Source organism: Capra hircus, chromosome 24, assembly GCF_001704415.2.
Source record: "Capra hircus breed San Clemente chromosome 24, ASM170441v1, whole genome shotgun sequence".
NCBI lineage: Eukaryota > Metazoa > Chordata > Mammalia > Artiodactyla > Bovidae > Capra > Capra hircus.
In genome coordinates, this window is record NC_030831.1 from 43,802,336 (window position 1) to 43,825,149 (window position 22,814).

The following is a 22,814-nucleotide window of genomic DNA, read 5'->3' on the forward strand; positions in this document are numbered from 1 at the left end:
GCCCCGGAGCACGGAGCTGCCCGTCCAGGGCACGGACAGGAAGCCCAGGGAGTGCACCTGACCTGCGAGCACACCTGATGTGAGAAAAGAAATGGAGTCGCAGCACAGCAGAATTCAGTAAAACAGAACAGTTCTTTTCAGGGGAGCCACACGCAGAAGGGAATAGTGTAAACCTCCAGTCGGGCCACAACAGTATTCATCTGCGGCAGAGACGGGACAGGGCTGGTTTTGGCGAAGTGTGGGCATGAGAACACAAAAGGGTGCTTTGAAGACACCATGAAATAAAACCCATGAGGCGTTTGACTTTAATGTGAAAGCAGAGGCCAGAATGCCTGTTTTACAATTAACCGAATACAGAGGAAAATGTTATACGTTATGGGGAAGACTCGCTAGTTTGCTTTCCCCCCGAACTGTGGAACTTTTGTTTTAAAAATATGATTTTACGTTTCTGCTTTGTGTGCCAAGGTATAAGGTGAAGTCAGATGAATGCAAGGAGTTAAATCTGTGTTGTGATGCTGTGTTTTTAAAAATTGCACCATCTTCACTGTTTAACATGAGGAAGCTTTATGTGAAGTCCTGTAGGTTGTTTTCTCACCTGTGCATCATTATTAGGCCCCATAATAATGTTCCCCCCATAACTGTGCAGGAAAGGGTGTTTGGGGAGGTAGCCTAACATACTGCTAACTTACACTTGTGAAGAGAGTCATCACAGGGCGTGCATCACCAGGGCACCTGCAGACTGGATGGAGCAGAGGAAACGCCCGCATCCCTGGTGGGTCAAGTCCCTCCAGCCTCAGGCTGTGTGTTTCACGCCTGCATTCACACATCACACAGTGCTGCCCTAGTCCTCCAGCAGGGCAGGTTCTGCAGTAATTGATTTTTTTTTTTCACTGTAGCATGAAATATACTCAGATAATACACTATTTTATGCAATAAATTGTTTAAAATGCAAGGTGGTTATTTTTATACTGTTGAAACATGTGATTTCAGTGTTTCCTGTGGTCTGTCTTTCCATGGATAGTTGAGTTCAGGCCTGGATGGCTGATCATTGAGACTCGGCAGTGGCTCTGATGTGCTCGCTGCCCTGGTGTTGCCTGATGCTAGCTGTGGGTTCTCTGTGTGTAGAAACTCCTGAGTTGAGGAAGGGAACCAGCCCCATATGGGAACCAGTGCCTGGGAGAGATGCAGGGTTCAGAACCAGCCATGCTTCTGGGTCACTCAGGCTCTCCTGGAGACCAGAGCTGGGCAGGGAGTGACTCAGAGCCTTGGGTTTTGAAAAGCACAACCTGCAGCTAAACTCAGCCAGAAGACTTAAATCTTGTAACAGTCATCCTCCTCTAACACAGTAAGTTCCTTCTGCAGAACATCTGCCTTTCCTGCACCCAGGTGGGGGCTTCTGTGCAGCCCCTACCTGGTCTCGCAGGGTATCTGACCTGCAGGTCCAAGTGTCCACTCAGTTCTGAGTGTCGTCGTCTTGGGTGTGGTTGTCTGGCAAGGTGCCCTTGTGCCGCTGGCAGAGCACTGTCAACCTCAGGTCCTGTCTGCTGCCCTCTCTGAGGCCCTTCTTGGCCGGTAAGTCCCAGGTTTTGTCTGGAGGATTGGAATCCTCGTCCACTTCACAGTGACATCCACACAAGTAGTTGGTCTGTCTTAGGAGAAAATGGTCAGCGGTTGTCACTCATGCTTCAGATCCTGTTGGGCAGTGTGCCTGCTGAGGGCCACAGTGGGAGCTCTAGGACAGGCAGAGCTTTGGGGGACCTGACCAGGGGACCCCTTCATCCCCCTACGAGGTCAGACAGCCTTGACCACGAGCCTATGCTTGCTTGATGGAGGCTTCACCTCGAGTTGGTGGTGACTATGGGGAAGTGCTTGTCCTCCTCATCTGCAGCAGATTCAGTCAGGCATCCTCCCAGGTGCAGAACAAGGTTGGCTGATGATGTCATTCCAAACTTCGCCAGCACTTTTGGGAGAGTGGGTGAGCCCATTCTATGGTTCTAGCTCAAAATGGTGATTTATGCTCAGAAATTGGTAAATTTCTGCAAGTACCTGAACATCTGGCATCTGTCCTTAGTACTGGCAAAACAATTATTCAAATAACTTTAATTGTCCTTTAAAACAGAGGTTGCTCCCTTTCAGCCACCCTATTAGATAACTGCCTCTAATGTTAACAGTTAGAGATGTCCGCATCTGTAACTATACAAAGCATGACTTGGATGGTCTCTGAGGCTGGGCCTCTGTAATGAATTAGTTTAAAAGATGAGGTCCTAAATTGAATTAGGTCAGTCTCCTTTCCATACAGGGATAAGGTGATTTAGGTCTCTACTCTGTCGAAGGTTGTGTGGCCTGGGATGGAAAGGAGACATGGCTCTGAAGCTGCAGCCTGGTCAGTGGAGCCTGAGGGTCCAGCTTAGACGCCAGAGGGTCCAGCTTAGACGCCAGAGTCAGGTGACCAGGGAGCAGTGGGTGGAAGCTGGGATCCACAATCTCAGCAACACCCTGGGTGTGAGCCTTGAGCAGGCCCATCTACAGGAAGATTCACGCATCTGTTGACTTTTTCAGGAAGCCTGGTGTTCCTCAGACACTGAGGTTGTCCTTTCCTACAAAAGAGATTTTGCTAAACAAGCCACGCATTTACAGAGTTCTTCTGTCAGTGTTTAAAAAGCTTGACAGGCCTACTCTCTGTCCACACCAAAAATACACTTGGATACACAGCTCAGTCAGCAGAGGAAAACATGCAAAACACAGGTAGGTTTGTCCTCAGAAGGACACTTAAATCTACTAACTGCAGCTGGGAGAGGACAGGGGCTAGTAGGAAGGGGCCAGCAGGAAACTGCAGGCCTTTCACCCCAGCACAGGGATCTATGTGCAGATAAGCACATCTCCAACTTCGAGTTACTGCTCTTTCTCTGTATTTTATTGTCTTAAGGAGGAGAAGGGCTCAAAGGCCAGCACTTTGCAGAAGCACTCAGAACTGGCAGAATCCATTCCAGTCTTTGCCTTCCTCAGAGCAAGAAGCTGCATCCTGACAGGCAGGCCCGGGCCTTACCTCCGCCTGCTCTCTGGCGGGGGTGTCCCTGCAGACGCTGGCTGGGGCCGTACACCCCTCCAAAGCAGCCTCCGTCCGCTGCTGGCCACATGGCTTATGTGTGGGTCAGCCTGGCTGAGGTGTGGCAGCTGGGGGCTGCTCCCCAAGCCTTGTTTGTGGTGCTGAGGCTACTTGAGGTCTGCTGTTGCCAATGACATGTAGGTGTACCCTGCATTTTTCTTAAAATTTCCAAAGCTCAGCAGTGTCTATGAGGAAAAAACTGGGAAGGATACTAGTGCTGGGTGTGTGGCCTTGCAGTGACAGACACCTGCTCCCCACTTCCTGGTGGAAGAGCAGGGACCAGGCTCCCCTTCTGCATGGTCACCTTAGTTACCATGGCTTTGGTGAAGTGGAGATGCATTGGCAAGTCCCCCCAGTGAGAGGACACTGTGTCTAAAGGGGCCCAACAAAGGCAGATCAAACACCTACTCTCACCCCAACCATGAAAGGGTCCCAGCAGCTCACCTGCCTTGCGTGGATTCCTTAGAAATCAGGATCTCAGCTTAGGTTATTTTACTCCCCAAGTGCTGCATTTTGGGTCTGTATTCACGGCCAGGGTTTGACAGTCATTTGCTGCTACTGCCTTCAGGGTGGCTCAGGGAGGGAGGCCTTGTGAGCGGTGCTGTCCTCAGTGTGCACGGTGCTGGGTGAGAACTGTCCAGAGATGCAGGTGATGAGGACTCACATCCTTCCACAGAGCTCAGAGTGCAGCAGTTTTACTAACTGAAGTGCCACATATTCTAACTTCAGCTGATGCGCGTCATGCCTCACTCATAACGGTGCTTTCAGTGTCTGTCATGCATTCATTTTGTTAGGTGCTGTATATATAACTTGACCAGATTATGCACATATCCTACCCAATGGGTGGAACAAAAACGGTACTGCAATATAATGTATAGGTACCAGATTTAACAGAAATGGCATAGAATTTGTGAATGCCTATGTGCTTTGTCCTCTTTTGTAAGGAAATCTGCTAGTGGATGCATACAGATAAAGTCTATGTCATTTATTTTCTTATTAAATATCAATATTATAACACAAGGGAAATAAGTGTGAACAAGCAAGCACAGCCTATGTACAGCAATCAGAGTTGCATCTTTGCTGTGAAAACACTTTTTAAGAAATAAGTTTTTAAAATTCTGTAGCCTTCTGGGGCCACCAGATGTTTCTTTTTAATCCCTTCAAGTTCAGTTGGACCAGTATTATAGTCAGAAAAAATGCTGATTTTTCAATTTGCTTTATGAAAACATATTCTATCTTACGTTGTAGAATGAAGAGGGCAGACCCAGTGAAGAACGCACTTTTCATTAAAATTGCAAAACTTTGCAAAACTTGTTAGAGTGAGCACAGTGGCCTGCAGCAAGGATTGTGCAGTCTAGATGCATTTGTGACCATCTGTCTCTGCCTTTTTGACAAATGGAAGCTGTGAACCATTGAATGAGCAGTAGTGTTTGCAGAAAAATAACTAACAAACCAGTCCACTTGAGAAGACCCCATTCTCAGAAAAATGTGTTACAGGTTATAATGAGCAGACTGGCAGTCAGCCAGCTGAGTGAAGTCTTAAATCCCCTCCCTTTGATATCTCCTGGTGATAACTACCAAACTAGGAACCAAACTAGGCTTTGCCATTGACCAGGGACCACATCATTCCCCGACAAAGCATCTACTTCCAGCTCTCGCGATTCTGACAGTGACCTTTGTGTTTATCTTCAAACATTCTAATAGTCAAAAAAGAAAGAAGTGACAACATTCACTAAAACCACTGATGAAACTCTGGGTGTGGGCCTCCTTCCAAGTTCTGTCCATGGAGGTCACTGGTGAAATACTGCCCATCTGATCCATACTTCCAGTTTATTCTGTCATCAGAGGATGTTAATTCTAGTTAATCGTTTTTTGTTCTGCAGTAGGTGTTCTGATTTGAAAATCATGACAGAATCATACTCTCATCCACAAAATAAGTACTGAAAGTGCCTCTGCAGCTCTTGATGCTAACAGACCAGAGGTCAGTCCTTCAGCTGTCATTTTCAGGGCCCACAAGATGATGAGGGTCTGTGTTTCTTGCACTCAGAGCCCCTGCTGTCTGCTCACTGCTAGCAGCAGGGGCCTGGTGGCTCAAGTCAAGGGTGGAGGCTCCTCCCTGTCAGAACCTCTTCCCCCCACAGGATGCTGAGCAGGTTGTCTGAAGCACTAAACCTGGTACACAGCATGGCTTCCTTTCTACAAGACTAATCGAGGCTTAAACTTTACTGTTAATGATGCTGGTTCATTTTAATGTGTTTGCCTCCTGTATTACTATTCTTCATTTCATGGTTTTCAAAAATCACACTTTCTGATATTAAAGCTATTTTTAAATATGTGTAATACTATTAATAGCATTTAGTTCACTTTCACTAGGCTGCTTTATAATGACAAGTACAGTTGTAACTGAACTTTTCAATAGTCATTAGGTTCAATATCATAGGTTCATATGACCTATGATAATCCAAAGTCATGGTCTTTTTTTTAAACAGCCATTTGTGCTTACTGTTCAACAGAATTCCCAGTTATACACAAAGATTTCCAGCTGTTTTGTACCTGCCTGTCTGAGTGATGATACAGTTCCTAGACCCAAGGTCTGTAATCACAATCCCTAAAGGACAATGATGCTCTAGTGCTGTGTGTTATGAAATCAGCCCTTTCTGACTGTTTTTAATGCTGTGGTTGAACTGCAGCTTAAAATCATTAAAAATAATCAGTGATACATGTGTCTCCTGTTTTTTTTACACAAAAAATCTTTTCACAATATATATTGGCCGGGGGTGGTGGGCACTGTAAGTACTTAAACAATCGTCTCAGAAATGTTTCTGATGCTTATTTGGTTCTTATTCTGACTTTTCAGAAATTATATTCTGCTATAAACAACACTGGCAGATCACATCATACAGTTCTGGTTTCTACACAGGAAATTCAGGGATTGTCACCTGACAGGTGTCACTTCAGGTTTCTGGACGCTGTTACAAACTGGAGTCAGCTCAGCAGAAAATGTGAATGAAACTAATAGGAACTGTTCAGCAGATGCCCTCAGAGGCTGAGGTCTTTTGTATCAGTTTTCAGTTCATGATGACGGAGCAAAAGGAATTCAAGACTCCTTCACTGAGAGATGAGAATGATAACTCTAAGCTCCAAATAAGTACATAGATTCACAGATCACATGATTGAGAATGTACAAAGCCTCATACAATCCACCAAAAGTGTGTGTAAATGTTAGTTGTTCAGTCGTGTCCAACTTTTTGCGATACATGAACTGTGACCCACCAGACGCCTCTGTCCATAGACTTCTCCAAGCAAGAATACTGAAATGCGTATAACTGAGTTTAGCTTCATTGCAGGAAAAAAATTTAATATAAAAAATTAATATATTTTTGCATTTCTATACATTAGTAAATGAACTTTGGAAACTGAAATCTTAAAGTACCATTTAAATAACTGCCTGGGCCCAAAACTCTAGTTATAAACCCATTTTTGTTTTGGTCACGCCATGTGGGTTGCAGGATCTTCGTTTTCTGAGCAGGGCTTAAAACTGGGCCACGGCAGTGAAAGCATGGAGTCTTAATCACTAGACTGCCAAGGAGCTCCTATAACAAACACTCATTTCAGATTCTGAATTATTTTTTAGATTATTTTGGAAAGGGGATTAGGAAACTATGAGGAGGAAAATAGCTGTAAGAAAAGGATTTCTTTCTCTTAAAATAGCAGTCACTGACAAACCACATTATGCTATTGAATACATTTTATTTCTTACTTAGCAGTTATTTAAGAAAATTTAAAGACTTTTCCCCCAAACTTCTATCCCTCAGTGAAGTAAGACCAGTATATAAACTTTGCTCACAGTTGGGCTTGATTCCTACTGGTTTGGGTTCAGTAAACCCATTTCTACGTGTGGTTGCCTGGTTGGCTGGGTCTAAGGTCCAGGTGCAGGGAGGTTACCTCGAGCTGCTCCAGGGGTGGCAGCAGACGGTCAGAGAGGACCCACTGGTGTCCATCTAGGCAGCAGGGCTCTGCGTAGCCCTGAGGAATGAGAGGCTGTGCTGGAGGGCAGCAGGCGGGACGCTGAAATCTCCATCATCGGGGCCTGGGGGACCCTTCCTACAGCCCTGGCTGGCTATACAGTGGAAGACCCTGAAGATTACAGAAGCCCCAGGCCGAAAGCAGACAAGAGGCTGGGAAGCTGCTGGGGGTTCAGGAGCTGTCCATCAGGCTGGAGCTGAAGCACTGGAGGCCAAGGAACCCCACATGGGTTCTCCAAAGCCCAGGTACTGCTTGCTGCCTGGGCAGGGACAGAAATGCCAAGGACTGCACCTGCCATTTTCCACTTAGGCTACACTCAGCACAAGATGTGACAGAGCCCAACACCTACCTCCTTGGTGGGGAATGGGCTCCTTCCCCCCCTCCCCCCCCATACATAGGGAGCTCCCACTGCACCTGGGGGGCTGCACTGGACCCCAGACCCACCCCCCAGTCTCCGGCTTTCTTGGACTGACTTCTGTTCATTGGATCGTTTGTGAAACAACAGAGCTGCCAACTGCTAAGCAAATGGACTAGCAACTCAGTCAGCCCTCTCACTGAAACTTTGGGAGACATCTTTGAAAAAGAACCTTCAGCGATCCACTCACAGTGGCCTTGGAACAGACACTTTCTCTGACTTTCCATGATGATACTTGCACATAACAGTTAATAACTAATCTGTTACTTAAAACATCATAAAGATCTTTCATTATAGTGTTTGACATTTTACTTCGAAAGAGCTAGATGTATCTAATATACGACTTGTCTGTTTTCTTTAAATACCTCTTCTACCCAAACTGTTAAGATCTTTGTAAAATTCCTGGAATTACCTCCTAATATCACTGAAATGAGACAGCCAGCTCCATATCTTACTGGAGCATAAAGGACTACAGTAACATCTTCTGTCTGTAAATAAATAGAAGGTAGATTCCACAACAAACTAAAGACTGTATTTGAAGGCATAGTCTTATTATTTTCACTAGTGGCAGGAAGGTGACCTTAATACATGTACTCTTTTCCCTTTGTTGGGAGCTGCAAACAGCACTCTGCTACATGCAAAATGTTGAGTCAGTAAAAAAAAAAAAAAATTGTTTTGATACTTAAAAAGGTTGGTTTCACTATTTTTCTTGAATGGTCTCTCTTTTTTTAACCTAATCTGTTTTTCATTTCAATTGTTAATTTTTTGAGCACTTTTTTCCATTTTGTAGACATTAAGTCTCAGCTATGACTCCTTCTTTACCTTGTTAGTAATCCTATTTAAAAACAGATGCACACACCAGACACAGCAAGTTTAAGGCTTACTGTAAATGAAATGGGTCGTGATACTTACCACACATACACACTCTGGATAATTTAACTCAGTGCCCACTATGTGCTACTGGCCTGCTACAAACACTCCACGTAGACACTCCAGGGGTCCCCCTTTCAGCTCTCTGTAGCTTCCCTTAAGGACTAGGTTGGCAAGATGAGAGCAGCAGTGTTTGACAAGATCAAGTATTCCTGATACCAAATATGATACAAGAACTTCTTACACCTTCAGAGAACATTTTACTAGAGAATTTCAAAGCATTCCCCAGTGTCTCACGTTCTGTAATTGAACAAACACAACAGAGTTATGAAACTGGATGGCAGCAGATCTCCACTGGACTGAACCAAAGGTAGAAACGCAGCTTCTTAGACCCACGATTTATCCTCATTGGAAAACATGCCCTATGCAATATGAAAAGTAAAAAGAAAAGTTTCATTTAACACATGATTTTAAACCAGGCAGTCTTAGTGACTAAACAAGAAATTTGTTAATATCTATCTCAGCATTTAACATTCGGAAGATGTGAATTATTTAATAAGTTAAAACAGGTTCACTGTTTCCGGATTTGAAAAAGGACTGTCAATTTGGAATCACACGTTTGATCTGCATTAGCAGATAAGCCATCCTGCCTGCTGAACCCTGCATATGGCAGAGTGAGTTCTGCCCCTTCATACTCTGCCCTCCCCCGCCAAGAAGAGTCACCACAGCATATCCAACACAAGAGACATATCAAATGTAAACATTTTTTCCCTTCAAAATATTCTCTAAATTTGGCCACTTTGGCACACAAAGTGATGGTGACACCTGTGGGACTATTTCTGGCAATCCCTCTGGCATCCTCTTACCGAATCAGATCACTTAACAGACAAACTAGAAAGAGGCCGTTCCCACTTTCAATTTTAAGGTTAGAACTGGAGTAAAGGCAGTCAGAGCAAAAGGAATCACACTCACTCAGATGTGACAACTTTCACATCTGACCATGACTGAATTTCATTTCAAGCTGGTTTTAATGATAGCTTTGCTATTTAAAAAAAGTAAAATATTCAAGTAAGAATGTTTCAATGCAAGGAGCAAACAGCGTTTACAATCTTAAATGGTACTCCATAATGGAATCAAGCCCGACACTGGCAGGTGGAGACCAGATGGCAGGGGCAAGAAGGTCCCACCCTCCCAGAACTGCACTGCTGAGAATATAAGCTCCAGGCACTGCTGTGGGCATTTGCTCCCCACTATAAACTCCAGGTATAATGATTTCTCTTTTCCTCTGAGAGATCAGCTGGAGAGGACATGATGTAGGAATAACAAGAGTTTTATGTGCTGGGTAACAAAGTGCTATGGCCACACAGATTTGCTTAAAAATTTGATTATGACAAGCTTCAGGTAAAAGTCATTTTTAAAGGGTCAATTTTTCATTTACATGTAACCATACATCTTATTTACATATATATGACTCAACTTTCATTCAGCTTTCTTCATTTGAAGTCTACATTTTAACTGGTATGTAACCATTATATAGTCTTCACAGAAGGACTACATATCCTCTTATTCACAGCCAGTTCTGATGATAATCCTTTGTCTCCATATTGAGAACTGATCACAGTTAAAGCCTCAGTGAATAATGAAGATCCAGTGTTAAATCTGCTTACAGCCACACCAGCTATTCAAGGAGTCAGCAGCTGCAACTAAGTCCAAAGCAAGGATGACTGAAGACATGGACCACTGCTTAATGCTGCTACTGCCATGAAATTCTTATACTGGGTTCATTTTTTCTTTTAAAAAAACTGATTTTTCTGGTAATGTTTAAAGTTATCTCAGTTCTTTAACTCAAGAGAACTGCTATATTTAGGCTACTAACAAAAAAAAAAAATCAAGAGCATGTACCTTTGTCCATAGTCTCCAAAGGTTCAAGTGCAAGAACTGTCTAAAACCTGGTATATAAGGCACCCTATTCCACTTTTTTCTTAAGAGAAACCTTTCCTTTGGTTTCTTGCAGTTTTTCAGTGAGTCTGTCCTTTGTCTCTTCCATCTTCTCTGTGAGGAGCTCCTTTGTTTCCTCCATCTTGTCTTGCAGGTACTCCTTCACGGGGGGTGGTGTCGACATGTAGCCCCGGCTACGCAGATACTTCACAGTGAAGGAGGTCCCCCCGAGAGTTACAGTGTACCGTGCAGGCGTTGCAATCTGCAGGAAAATGAGACAGTTTAGTACTGATTATAACTACCATCTTAAGCAACAACTGGCTGGCTCAGTGGTAAAGACTCCGCCTGCAATGCAGGTGACGCAGGTTCCACATCTCTGTGTCAGGAAGATCCCCTGGAGGAGGAAATGGCAACCCACTCCAGTATTCTTGCTGAGACAATCCCATGGACAGAGGTGCTTGGCGGGCCACACAGTCCATGGGGTCACAAAGAGTTGGACACTATTGAGCACACATAAGCAGAAACAGTGTAAAATTAAAACTCTTGGTAATAACTATCAATTACTTTATTGCTTCACAAGGCTAAAACAGTTACATGCTATATGGTTTTCCCTCCTAACATTCCATAAGTATTTGTCACCTAGACACTGAGCTAGGATCAGAGAACATACACAGTAGCAGCACCAAAGTTTGTACTCCACATGCTAATGAACCCGGGGGGGCAGGAGCCCCGAAATCAGTGAGAGCTCAGGACCCTCAGACAACAAAGGCACATGCATTTCCATTCTCAGAAACCCTGTCAACCTGCACACTATCAAACTGAGGGGCAAACACAAGCCAAATGTTTGTTCTTCACGGAGTCTAGTTTCACTTGTAAATCTCTTTTCTTTAACTTCTCCAGGCTTTATGATACTTTATCATTACAGTCCACACTGAGTCTGGAATCCCAACCAGGAACTTTGTGAGGCGAACGAATGGTAAAATGGCACACATGTAGGAGACAAGTACAGGTCAACTGACCAGAGGTTACTTAGTCCCGAACTAACTAGTAAACTAATTGGTTCAAAGGGAGAATTGTAACAGCACAGGCTGCATCACATTCTGAGGCAAGGAACCTCCTCCTATCTGCTGTTCTACCTGAGAAGTCAGGTTACAGGAAACACCCAAGTGGACAATTTACACCTGCCTCCTCCCAGAGGAACATGAGTAGAGCCACTGGTGACATCAGCCCACCTGCATGCCAGCCTCGTGTTTCAATTCTAAGCAGACCGGCAGGCACTGAGCACTGATGCTCCTTCAGAGCACAGCACCAGCACAGGAAACGCAGCGCAAGAAGATGGAACTCTGAACCCCTAGGCACTCATGAGCAAAGACAACAGACATTCAGAAAAGAAGAGACACACAGACTGTGATATGAGAGTATGGGATAAGAAATGGTTATAATTAGGGACATGGTTTAAACCATCAAGACAGCTGGATTTATTAAACTACACAAACTGCAAATTCATCAATTGATAATTTATGAATTTAGTAAGTTTTAATGTTGAAAAATTCAGCAATTAAGCTTTAGGCCTCTAGTCAAAATTATCATATAAGAAGAAATAAAGATTAAAGTACTACTATAAACCCATAATTCTAAGTATTTTTATAACAAAGATAAATTAACATCTACTTTCCCAATGTTTTCTACCTGGTTTCCTAGAATAAAGCTACGAAGAACCTCATAACTTTTTGTCAATTGAGAAAAATTAGATTAATATAGCTAAACTCCACAATTTACAATGAGTCTTCCAAAACCACAAGTATAAAAACTATTAACAACAAAGATGTCATTGTCTGAATCTAGACAACAGTTGTAAAGACAATGAACAAGTGAAATATATGTAACATCAACAACTAAGTCTAAGGTTTATCACAGAAATCAATTTGATTTAAACTTTACTATTTTACTTTTTAGGAAGATGAACTATTATAAACAGTAAAATAAATGCTAAATTTCACTAATATGTCAGGTGGCATATGGATCTCTAAGGAAAATTAATGTACTGTCAATAGGAGAAATGTCAGAGATGACCTGCTTGCTAGAAACTCATTAGTCTCATATGTGTCTCAGCACAGCAGGCTGTGAACAACCTACCTATTCTTAGGGCACTTCTTCCTTAGCCATCATTTTATTTACCCATAAAAAATGTATACTTTTAGTCATTAGACATATAAGAGGTGAAATACACTAAGTTATAAAGGTAAGCCTGGGAACAGGCAGGGAGTGTTATGAAGGTTCAGTGTGAGGCGCCATCCACCCACAGCAGTACCTACCTTAAACAGGGCATATGCTGTTAGTGCATTTCCACTCTGGGAATTTTTCAGAATGTTCACTATACTGTCAGGTAACCCAATAAGTTCTAGAAAAGGAACGACATTCACTCCTCTAAGAAAGAAACAGAAAGTAATTCATATGTATATAAACTTTTGGGGTAATTATTTTCAAAAGATTACCTGAAAACATCAAAACCAAATTTTTGTTTAAAAGTCAATTCTGCATCACCAAGCACACTCTAACTTCACTCTAAAGGAACAACGTGCATGAACACCAGCATCCCACTTTTCACAGCTTCTGCTCATGGACATTCCTCATTAGCACACTGAGAAAAATAGAACCATTTATCAGGGCAAAATTAATAGCACTAGGTAACCTGAGAAAAAAGGATCAGAATCATTCACCTGATCTTGGAATCTTTAGTTCCTTAGAATGATCCAACTCAAACTTTTAAGACTTAATTTTTATCTCTAAAATTACATGTCAAACTATACTATTACCATAAAAGCAAGGGATATTATAACATCACTTACTGTGTTATTATGCAAAGAATAAATGACTCTATGGGTTTGATAAAACTTCAATGATTCTAAAAAGATGCTTCTACTATCAGGCTTAGAAGGTACCTGAAGAAACAATTACCATAAACTGCAAGAAATTTTTGAAGGGAGGGAGAGAAGGCAGATATAGTCTCTAATCTAGCTGCTGCTGCTGCTGCTAAGTCTCTTCAGTCATGTCCGACTCTGTGCGACCCCATAGATGGCAGCCCACCAGGCTCCCCCGTCCCTGGGGATTCTCCAGGCAAGAACACTGGAGTGGGTTGCCATGTCCTTCTCCAGTGCATGAAAGTGAAAAGTGAAAGTAAAGTCGCTCAGTCGTGTCTGACTCTTAGTGACCCCATGGACTGCAGCCTACCAGGCTTCTCCATCCGGGGGATTTTCCAGGCAAGAGTACTGGAGTGGGGTCCCACTGCCTTCTCCGCTAAGCTAGCTGGTAAACCCTAATTGCTTTTTAGTTTCCCTGAGTGTTGAGTTTGCCACACTGACATATTTGTGCTCTCCTGCTTTCTCCCTCACTAACCATACTGGGTTAGCCAAATGTTTCCAAAACATTGCAGAAAAACCCAAACTTTCTGACCAACCCAGTAGTTGTTTTGCAGATGTTCGGCTTTCACCCTTAAATGACAAGGTTCTCATTCTGTGCTTCTCCTTCATAGGCACAATCATCACAGGAAACTTAACATATAGGATAGTATATAGTTAATACAACAGTAGATTATTTAATGTTAAAACTCCCTGTATTGTCCCATGTCCCTTGTCACTATCTTCTCCGTGTTTTCCAGTTTTTCTCCAGAAGTGTTATCCAGCATATTCTGTTGAGGAGGAAGGCAGGATGTTTTTTTTTGATGCTGAGACTTTTGACGCTCCTGGGCCAGTCATGTGGTAGAATAGCCCCCCAACTTGAATCTGTCTGATTGTTTGTTCATGATTAGATTTGGGGTAAATGTTTCCTGACAAGAAAGCTGCAGAGCTGATTCTGTGCCATCAGAGCATCACAGCAGGAGCCCCAGGATCAGTCAGTCCCATCCCTGATGTGAGTCTGACTTGTGGTTAAGGTCTGGTCCACAGATTACTCCTCTGTACAAGTATTCTTGCTGTTTATAATAAAGAAAGGGAACAGCCTGGATTCATTATTATTATGGTGGTTGTTATCTCCTAGTTTATCTTTAACATTAAAAATTAATTTAACTGGGGAAAGTTGTCCCTCTCTGATCTCACAATATAATACTAGGAGATCAGAGAACTTTTTCCAGCTAAAATCAAATCAGATAAACCCAGCATCTAGTTGGCTGAATCGAAAACCTATATTTAACACAATTCCAACAATAAAATCATCTCAGTCAGAGATTACACAGTAAGATTTCCTGCCATTCAAACATACACTACTATTTTCTAAGTATGACTTCCCTTAGAACAAACTGACTTAATTTCTCAAGTGTTAAGGATCTAACAAAACATTAGGGGCTGTTCTGGAAAGCAACACATCCTACCTAATGTAACTGAGCTATGTGATGCTGTAACAGAACTGGACCAGCAGTCATGGCTGGGCAATAGAGCTGAGTCTGGCAAACAAATTTCCATGCTAACAGAAAGCCAAAGGTAGGTGGTGGTGGATGAGGGATAGGACTTTAAAGCCTAATTAATTAACATCACTAGATTATTTCAGGGTCTAATTTTTTGGTTACAGAACTTCTTTACTGAAGGCAAGGAAAAATAAATGGGAAAAAAGTACTCTTAATAGTCCAAATAAGAAGCTCATATTCAATGAATTAAATTTCTCCCCCTCAGGTCAGGAGGCTGAACGCTTATTAAAAGCAATGTAGGGAAGGCAAAAGAAACAAGGAAGAAGCTCATCATTAGTCACAAAACCAAATCAGAAAAATCCTCAGTGGCTCCCAAAAGAAAATTTGATATGTAGAAAGCCATTCCATTAAATAGAAGAAATGAATGCCTATGAAATTTTTATGTGAAATGATACATAATTTTAGGCTCCATTAAAAAACTAAATGCAGTTCTGAAGATTTCTATATTACACATGTCCAGAAAATGTCAGTAATAAACAAAAAGGTAACTCCATAAAATGCACATACAAAATCTCTGCAAAGAAAGGAACTGTTAAAGAAAATGATACATAATGAAGAAGTAACTGAATAACAAGAACAGAATGCAGACAAAGATACGAAAAGAAACAAAATAGCATCAATCACACAGGTTAAAAATAATCTTTTTTAGAACACTGGCAAAGAAACATTTCTAGACCTGTGTTTTGTAAGAAGAGTCTCCATTCTATCATCTTTTAATTTAGTAAACGATGAGCTCTTTTCAACAAGTGAGCTTTATATTATAATACTCAATACCTATCAAACATTAAATATAACCCCAAATTGAAAATCAGCAGTCTTTTGGAAAGTATAGACTAATTCTAAACCCACTAGGGGAGTTCCCGAAAACATCAAAATGGTCTTCAGTGTGCATCTCATCGCCTGCAGGATGAGCACGCTGCCCGCTTGGTCACACCCAGGCCACAGCAAGAAAAGCCACACAGCACTCAGGGAACAGGCACACGCTGGCACACCCAGTTCTGCTGGTGGCAGAAACAAACTGGAAATCATAGGGAATCTGGTTGTACGTGAAACTCCTGCTCCTAAAACAATGTGAATAACACAACTCACTTTAAAAGAAAGGAACGGTATTTATCAAGAAAGGTATACTTAGAATTCTATGTTTTAAGTGCACAACAAATCAACTTCTGATCAGAACAAAGGACCTTACCTTGACATTCATCAGATGTAACATTAAGGTGTAAGTCTATAACTTGTTCATTTTTGTGTCTACAACAGATACAAGTCAGGCTTTATAAAAATCTTACTAATTTCCAATCAAAATCATACATGTGGCAAAATAAGTTCTTTTCACAGTAATTAGCACTTTTAGCAATATCTTATTTAAATACAAAGCTAACTTATGGTGCTGTCAAATTTCTGGAATCGGTTATTTCTGTGCTATCCTAGATGCTGATGGGACACGAGCACAGTGATTAAGATTTGAAATCAGACTGAGTTATTTTGGGGAAAAACTAAGTTATTTTGACTTATTCTTGTTTAATCTGCTCTCTCTTTAATAAGATGGGAATAATTATTTCATATGGTTGCTCTGAAAATTAAATGATAGTTACAAAAATTTTAGTATAATATCTGCTGTACATAGTAAGAAAATGTTAGCTATTGTTATTAAAATGTGGAAAACAGCTATGAAAAACAGTCATCCTCTATCAGTTGAAGACATTAAAGCATTTCAAAAACTATTTAAAGGCTTTCATTAGTATAATTAACATTCTGATAAAAGGCTCAATCAAGCAAAAACTTACTTTATGGCTGCATAATAAAATGTTCCAAACCAAACAGCAGAAGTTATTAGATGCACTGGAATCAAAACTTTTCCATATTGTCTAAATGTTTTCTTAAATCGCTGATAAAGACTAATAGATCTGTCTTGTAACGGATCAGGTTCTTCCTTTTTTTCGGAGGGAGGTCCTGAGGATGTGGCACTGGATGACAGAACTCTCTTGGATAAGATATCCTGCTCCCACTGTTTATGGTGAAAGACCCCTGGTTGGGATGGAACAGCAATGAATGGCTTCCTTTCCTTTGCAACACACTGGGCAGTGGGTAAGTGCAGCGACCGTTTCTGAGGGCCTTGTACCACAACCACTCTGGATTCCAAGGTATACAAAAGTAATGGTCCCTTTATGTTTTGACAGTGTCCCAAAAGACCGGCTTTATGTGGTTCCATGCACGTCCTATGTGCCAGTCGGCATACAGTCTTTGGTACATTCCATTGCATTTTGAAGAATGGAGATTGATGGACCTCAGCTTCTATAGACACTAGATTAAAAAAAAAAAATTAGGTTATACATAGATTTCCATTGTAAACCAATCAATTTAAACATAAATTATTAACTATTAGGAAGTTAAAAGACACTGTTACCAAATCCATAGAAAGAAATGTTAAGGTATATAGTTCTAATACACCACAATTTTAAAATTTCATTAAAATACATCATGTAAATATGATACAGTAAACCACAGCAGCAGACATCATGAAGGGTAAGGTTTCGGGGCTGTTTTATTGCTACAAAAGGGATATCTGTAGGGCTTCTCTCATTCTACAAAGAAGTAGTGTAATACAATGGGAAAATCAGATCTGGAAGTAAAAGAGCTGGGCCATAATGTTTTGGGGTCATAATTCTGTGCAATTATCTCTTAGACTGGACTTGAGATGGGAATTTCAAGACCTGAATTCATCACGCTCCACATCCCCCTTCTCTGAAAACAGAACAACCAATCAGTCTCATTATACTTGTTTATTTGGGAAAAATGCTTTAAATCTTCAAATACATGGTCATCCAGAACCTGGTCTTTTGTTAAATATCTGAGTAGTGGTATCCAGTGGTGATATCTTGCATATTTCTATTGTCATATCACATCATGGGCTACAGTGCCTTCTTCACCACTGAAAATAGTGAAGAGTGCTTTTAAATCTAATCAGATTAGAGCACCAATTCCAGGAACACCGTAACCAGTTCAGAAAGTTCATCATTACAATTCTGTTCCTTTAGAACCACTCTTAGTACCAAAATATGAATCAGAAGGGATCTCCAGAGATATTGAAGCAACAAGGAAAAACACAGATGTTTATCTACCTATCTCTATAGGCTTCCCAGGTGGCGCTAGTGGTAAAGAACCTGCCTGCCAATGCAGGAGATACAGAGATGCAGGTTCGATCCCTGGGTTGGGAAGGTCCCCTAAAGGAGGAAATGGCAACCCAGTCCAATATTCTTGCCTGGAGAATCCCATGGACAGAGAAACCTGGTAGGCTACAGTCCATAGGGTCACACAGAGTCGGACATGACTGAAGCGACTTAACAGGCATACACCTATCTTTTGGCTTATCTCTATCTAGATAGATATTTCTATCTATTGGGTATCTATTATAAGGTTGTTAAAATAGATACATGTTTATGTTAAGGAACTAGCTCACACAACTGTGGGGGCTACACATTTGGTATGTGTAGGGTAGATGTGCAGGCTGGAAACTCAGACAAGAACTGATGCCACAGTCTTGAGATTTTTTTTTTTTTTCTTGAGATGCCTCAGTTTGAAATTTAGACTGAGTGAGGCCCACTCACATTATGGAGGGTAATCTCCTTTACTTAAAGACAGTTGATTACAGATGTTAACAGATTTTCAAAATACCATCAAAATAACACCTAGTGTTTGATTAAATAACTATGCTTTTGAACTGTGGTCTTGGAGAAGACTCTTAGAGTCCCTTGGACTGCAAGGAGATCCAACCATTCCATCCTAAAGGAAATCAGTCCTGAATATTCATTGGAAGGACTGATGCTGAAGCTGAAACTCCAATACTCTGGACACCTGATGCAAAGAACTGACTCATTGGAAAAGACCCTGATGCTGGGAAAGATTGAAGGCAGGAGAAGGGGACGACAGAGGATGAGATGGTTGGATGGCATTACTGACTCAATGGACATGAGTTTGAGTAAGCTCCAGGAGTAGGTGATAGACAGGGAGGCCTGGTGTGCTGCAGCCCATGGGGTTCCAAAGAGTTGGACACGAATGAGTGAACTGAACTGATAGCCAGATCTCTTGTTGTTAAGTTGCTCAGTCTTGTCCAACTCTCTGCGATCCCATGGACTGCAGACCACCAGGCTTCTCTGTTCATGGGATTTTTCCAGGCAAGAATACTGGCTTGCCATTTTCTTCTCCAGGAGATCTTCTGAACCAGGGATCAAAGCCACATCTACCTGCCTTGGCAGGCAGGTTCTTTACCAATGAACCACCAGGGAAGCCATCCATAGCCAGCTTTAGCTGACAAAGCTACTCATCACACATACAAGCTTATAGATTTCTCAACCAAATCTTTACTTTCTACTATAGTAAAAACCTTTTAAACAATGACATCTTATGTGCTCAAAAAAAGTCAATAAAATTTCAGTAGGAACACTTTGGTTGAGTGAACTGGAGGAATGAACAGTTCTTCCAAAACTGTTTAGAGAAACAGTTCTACAACCACCTCTTTTTCCTACCTCCAAGAATAGTATCATTCCTGGGAAACTGTAACATTGTATCCATACTTTAAAAACAAATTATATGTTTCAAAAAATGTGATATTCAACCCTACAATAGAAATGACAGCTTAAAATTACACACCTGAGTGCTCTCACTTTAAGGGATGGTATCTAGGGAATTTGTTGCTTGCCTTTGACCAGAAAACTTACAAGTTACCACTTCATTTTTCTCTCAACAGACAAAAGTCTAATACAAAACAGGAGAATTCCAAACCAGTCTGGGTGAATGGACCAAATAATCAAAACAGCACATAAAGAAATCTTATAAATGGGTTGAAATAAATAAATCCTGTATGTCCTTTCAAAAAAAAAATGAGATTTTGAAAAATCATTCCAGGTGATTCATTCATCCATAACCATCCCACTATATGCCAGGCACTGTTCAAGGCACCTGGGTTAAATCACTGAACAAAATGATGATCCCTGTCTTGCTAGAGTTCACATGCTAGCAAGACAACATCTATCCAGCTGTTTTCTCTCTGAACATAATAACCCAAGCAGTAAGAAGTATCAAAACATTTTCTGAAAATCTACTATGTGCCAGGTAACTTCCAGTTCTCAGTCTGGCACAGTTTCATTATTAGCACAGTACAGTCTCTGGGCTTTCCACGTGGCTCAGTGATAAAAGAATCTGCCTGCCAAGGCAGGAGTTGCAAGAGACCCTGGTTCCATCCCTGCGTCTGGAAGATCCCCTGGAGAAGGAAAGGGCAATCCACTCCAGTATTCTCGCCTGGAAAATCCCATGAACAGAGAAACCTGGCGGGTTTCAGTCCATAGGGTCGCAAAGAGTGGAATATGACTGAGCATGCACAGACCATGGTCTTTGGAGTCAGGCTGCTTGGATCCAAAACCTAGCCCACTACTACTTCCCAGCTGCATGACCTTGGGCAAGTTACTTACCACTCATCTATGAAACAAAAGAATCATAACAACTATCCCACTGGATCATGTACAAGTTAAAAATGAATTCAAATATATAAAGGTACTACTAGACTATCAGCTATTACTCTTTTAACTCAATTTCCAGAAAAGCACTTATTACTCAGGTAACAGTGGGGAAAAATAATATCAATGGTAACTTTTAATTTTTATATAGCTCATTTACTCCCTCCCTGGAGTAGGAAATGGCAGCCCATTCCAGTATTCTTGCCTGAGAAATCCCATGGATAGAGAAGCCTGGTGGGCTGCAATCCATGGGTTCACAAGAGAGTCAGACATGACTTAGTGACTAAACAATAATTTACTCCCTCTACTATCCTCAACAGTTCTTCCTGTTCTTGAAACCAATGGGTAATCGTTAAATTCATTTCACCTATATCCTGCCTTACACCACTTTCCAGTCACCTTTCTCTATACTCCCCCTGCCATCTCAGAGTGCCCTACTTCTTTATTCTTTATCCCATAAACACCCAGAGCCCTTCACCTTAGGGTGAAAAGTGAAAGTCGCTCAGTTGTGTCCGACTTTGCAACCCCATGAACTGTAGCCTGCCAGGCTCCTCTGTCCATGGAATTCTCCAGGCAGGAATACTGGAGTGGGTAGCCATTGCCTTCTCCACGGGGATCTTTCCAACCCAAGAATTGAACCCAGGTCTCCTGCATTGCAGGCAGATTCTTTATCGTCTGAGCCACCAGGTAGGCCCCTATATATCTTATGCACAACAATTCATGGTGGAGTCTGGATAATATAGTTAGGAGGCTTTTAATCTTATGAGAATATTTTGTAAGTCAAAATTAGACTCATTTTCTTACAGTAGCAACTCTCTTAAGAAAATTTAGCATCACAACCAGCAAATATGGATTGGTAATTACCCAGTTCTAAATGCATGAATATGTAGATAGCACAATCTCCAGCACTATACCTTTGCTTTAGATGGAGAGCAAATGAACTTTAGGTGGAGAGCAAAAAATCTACTATAAAAATAAGGATCAAAATAAGAATATGCCATGTGGAAAAACCTATTTCCCCAATGTGTTGTGCAAAGTAACAAGTACTTTAAAATCACAGTTTAAGTGAAAAAGTGGAAGTGTTAGTTGCTCAGTCACGTCAGATTCTTTTTGACTCCTTTGACTGTAGGCCAGGCTCCTCTGTCACGGAGTTCTCCAGGCAAGAAAAGACACATTTTGTTTGTCATAGTGATTTTTCACAGATGTCAGCGGTGGCAGGCCACTAATTTATGTTTAGAAAAATAAACAAGATGTTTAGTTGAATTTTTAGGTTTGATGCTTAAACTTTCTTGGAAGGATCACTGTCTATTTTTTATGCATGGAGTATTTACAAAGATACTCAAAAGTAACCTTGTGATATGAAGATAGTAATGATCTAAAAGGTGCATGCATCAGTACAGTAATAAAAACAATCAACTTCGAAAAAAAAATGAACTGAAGTTAATTCTCAACTTAGCTCACCGCATATAATAAAAAAAATACAGTCATCTGAAACTGATGGCTCATCCTCATTTGTTAAAAACAGGCTTCGTTCTTGGGCCAAAGTTTATAAAGAGCAAACAACCTCAGAAAGGTTAAAGCCCACAATTTAGAAGTGACTGGATTCTAAAGTACATGCTGCAGGCACTGCTTGCTTTCCCCCAAGCGAAGTCTACCGGCTGCTGTAACTGCACCTACTGACAGGTATGCAAGCCAGCACACCTATTTCCACAGCTGCTTTTAAGGGGTTCAAGTTTGGTAACGAAGAATAGAAGACATATTTCTGATCACGTCTTTACACCATCTCGGTGGGAGGTGCTGAGGCGCAACGCGTCAACCATCTTAGTCCACAGGCAGTTTTGACCCTAGCGTAGGGGGTGGAAATCTGGGAGGGAAGGATGAACCAAACGAGTTGACTCCCCAACCACCCCGTATCAAAGTCCAGCCAACAGATACTATCACTGAAGCGTTTCTGAAAAACATGTATGGCCTGTCGCGCTCCTCAGAGGCTGACCGAGCACGGCCCTCTCGAGGGAGGTCTGGCCGGAACTTCCAAGTGCGGCGGAATGGAGCGACCCGCGATGCAGCGAGAAGCAGGCCGCCCCGCGCTTCCGAGGCAAGTCCGAGGTCGGGGGCTTCCGGCCCCTCCCGACCGGCGTCCGAGGAAGGGCAAACCAAAGGCTGGAAATCCGCCCCACGGACAGGGTTAGCAGGACACCGGCCCACTGCGAAGGGCGGGGTGACCTCTGTCCGCCCAGGGGCGCTCGCGCCGCGCACCACGCTGAGGAGGCCCCGCCGACCGCCCCTCCCCCAGAGGCCTCGACCCCCGTTACCTCAGGACCTCAGCCCGGAGGAGCCGCTAGGAGACCCCTCCACGTCACTCCTCAGAGCGACCAGCAGAACGTGGGTCTGGCCGCCGGAAGCCGTGGGCTCAGGCGACCAGCCTCCCACCCGCCCGCCACGCCGTCCCTCCAACCAGGTTCTTGCGTCCCTTCGAGCTGTCGCTCTCCG

The 22,814-nt window shown here is 42.3% G+C and overlaps 2 protein-coding genes across 3 annotated transcripts in view; one reads left to right on the forward strand and one right to left on the reverse strand.

Annotated features, from left to right (window-relative positions):
* LDLRAD4 (low density lipoprotein receptor class A domain containing 4) overlaps positions 1–5,825 on the forward strand; it is a 160,890-nt gene extending 155,065 nt beyond the window's left edge. The window contains 1 exon segment of the mRNA XM_018039377.1: positions 3–5,825. Within this exon segment, the coding sequence (XP_017894866.1) occupies positions 3–61 (59 nt within the window). The 3' untranslated portion in view covers positions 62–5,825.
* On the reverse strand, positions 453–22,804 carry FAM210A (family with sequence similarity 210 member A). Of its 2 annotated transcripts, XR_001917148.1 has the most exons (5): positions 22,637–22,804; positions 16,599–17,115; positions 12,671–12,782; positions 10,320–10,617; positions 453–8,839 (listed from the first exon to the last, which is right to left on the reverse strand). XR_001917148.1 is itself a non-coding variant. In XM_018039378.1 (4 exons), the coding sequence occupies exons 2-4, from the start codon at positions 17,072–17,074 to the stop codon at positions 10,384–10,386; spliced, it is 822 nt and encodes a 273-aa protein (XP_017894867.1). In that variant the 5' UTR covers positions 17,075–17,115; positions 22,637–22,804; the 3' UTR covers positions 8,655–10,383. The 2 variants fall into 2 exon arrangements, 1 of the variants encoding a protein (XP_017894867.1); XM_018039378.1 differs by having other exon boundaries at positions 8,655–10,617.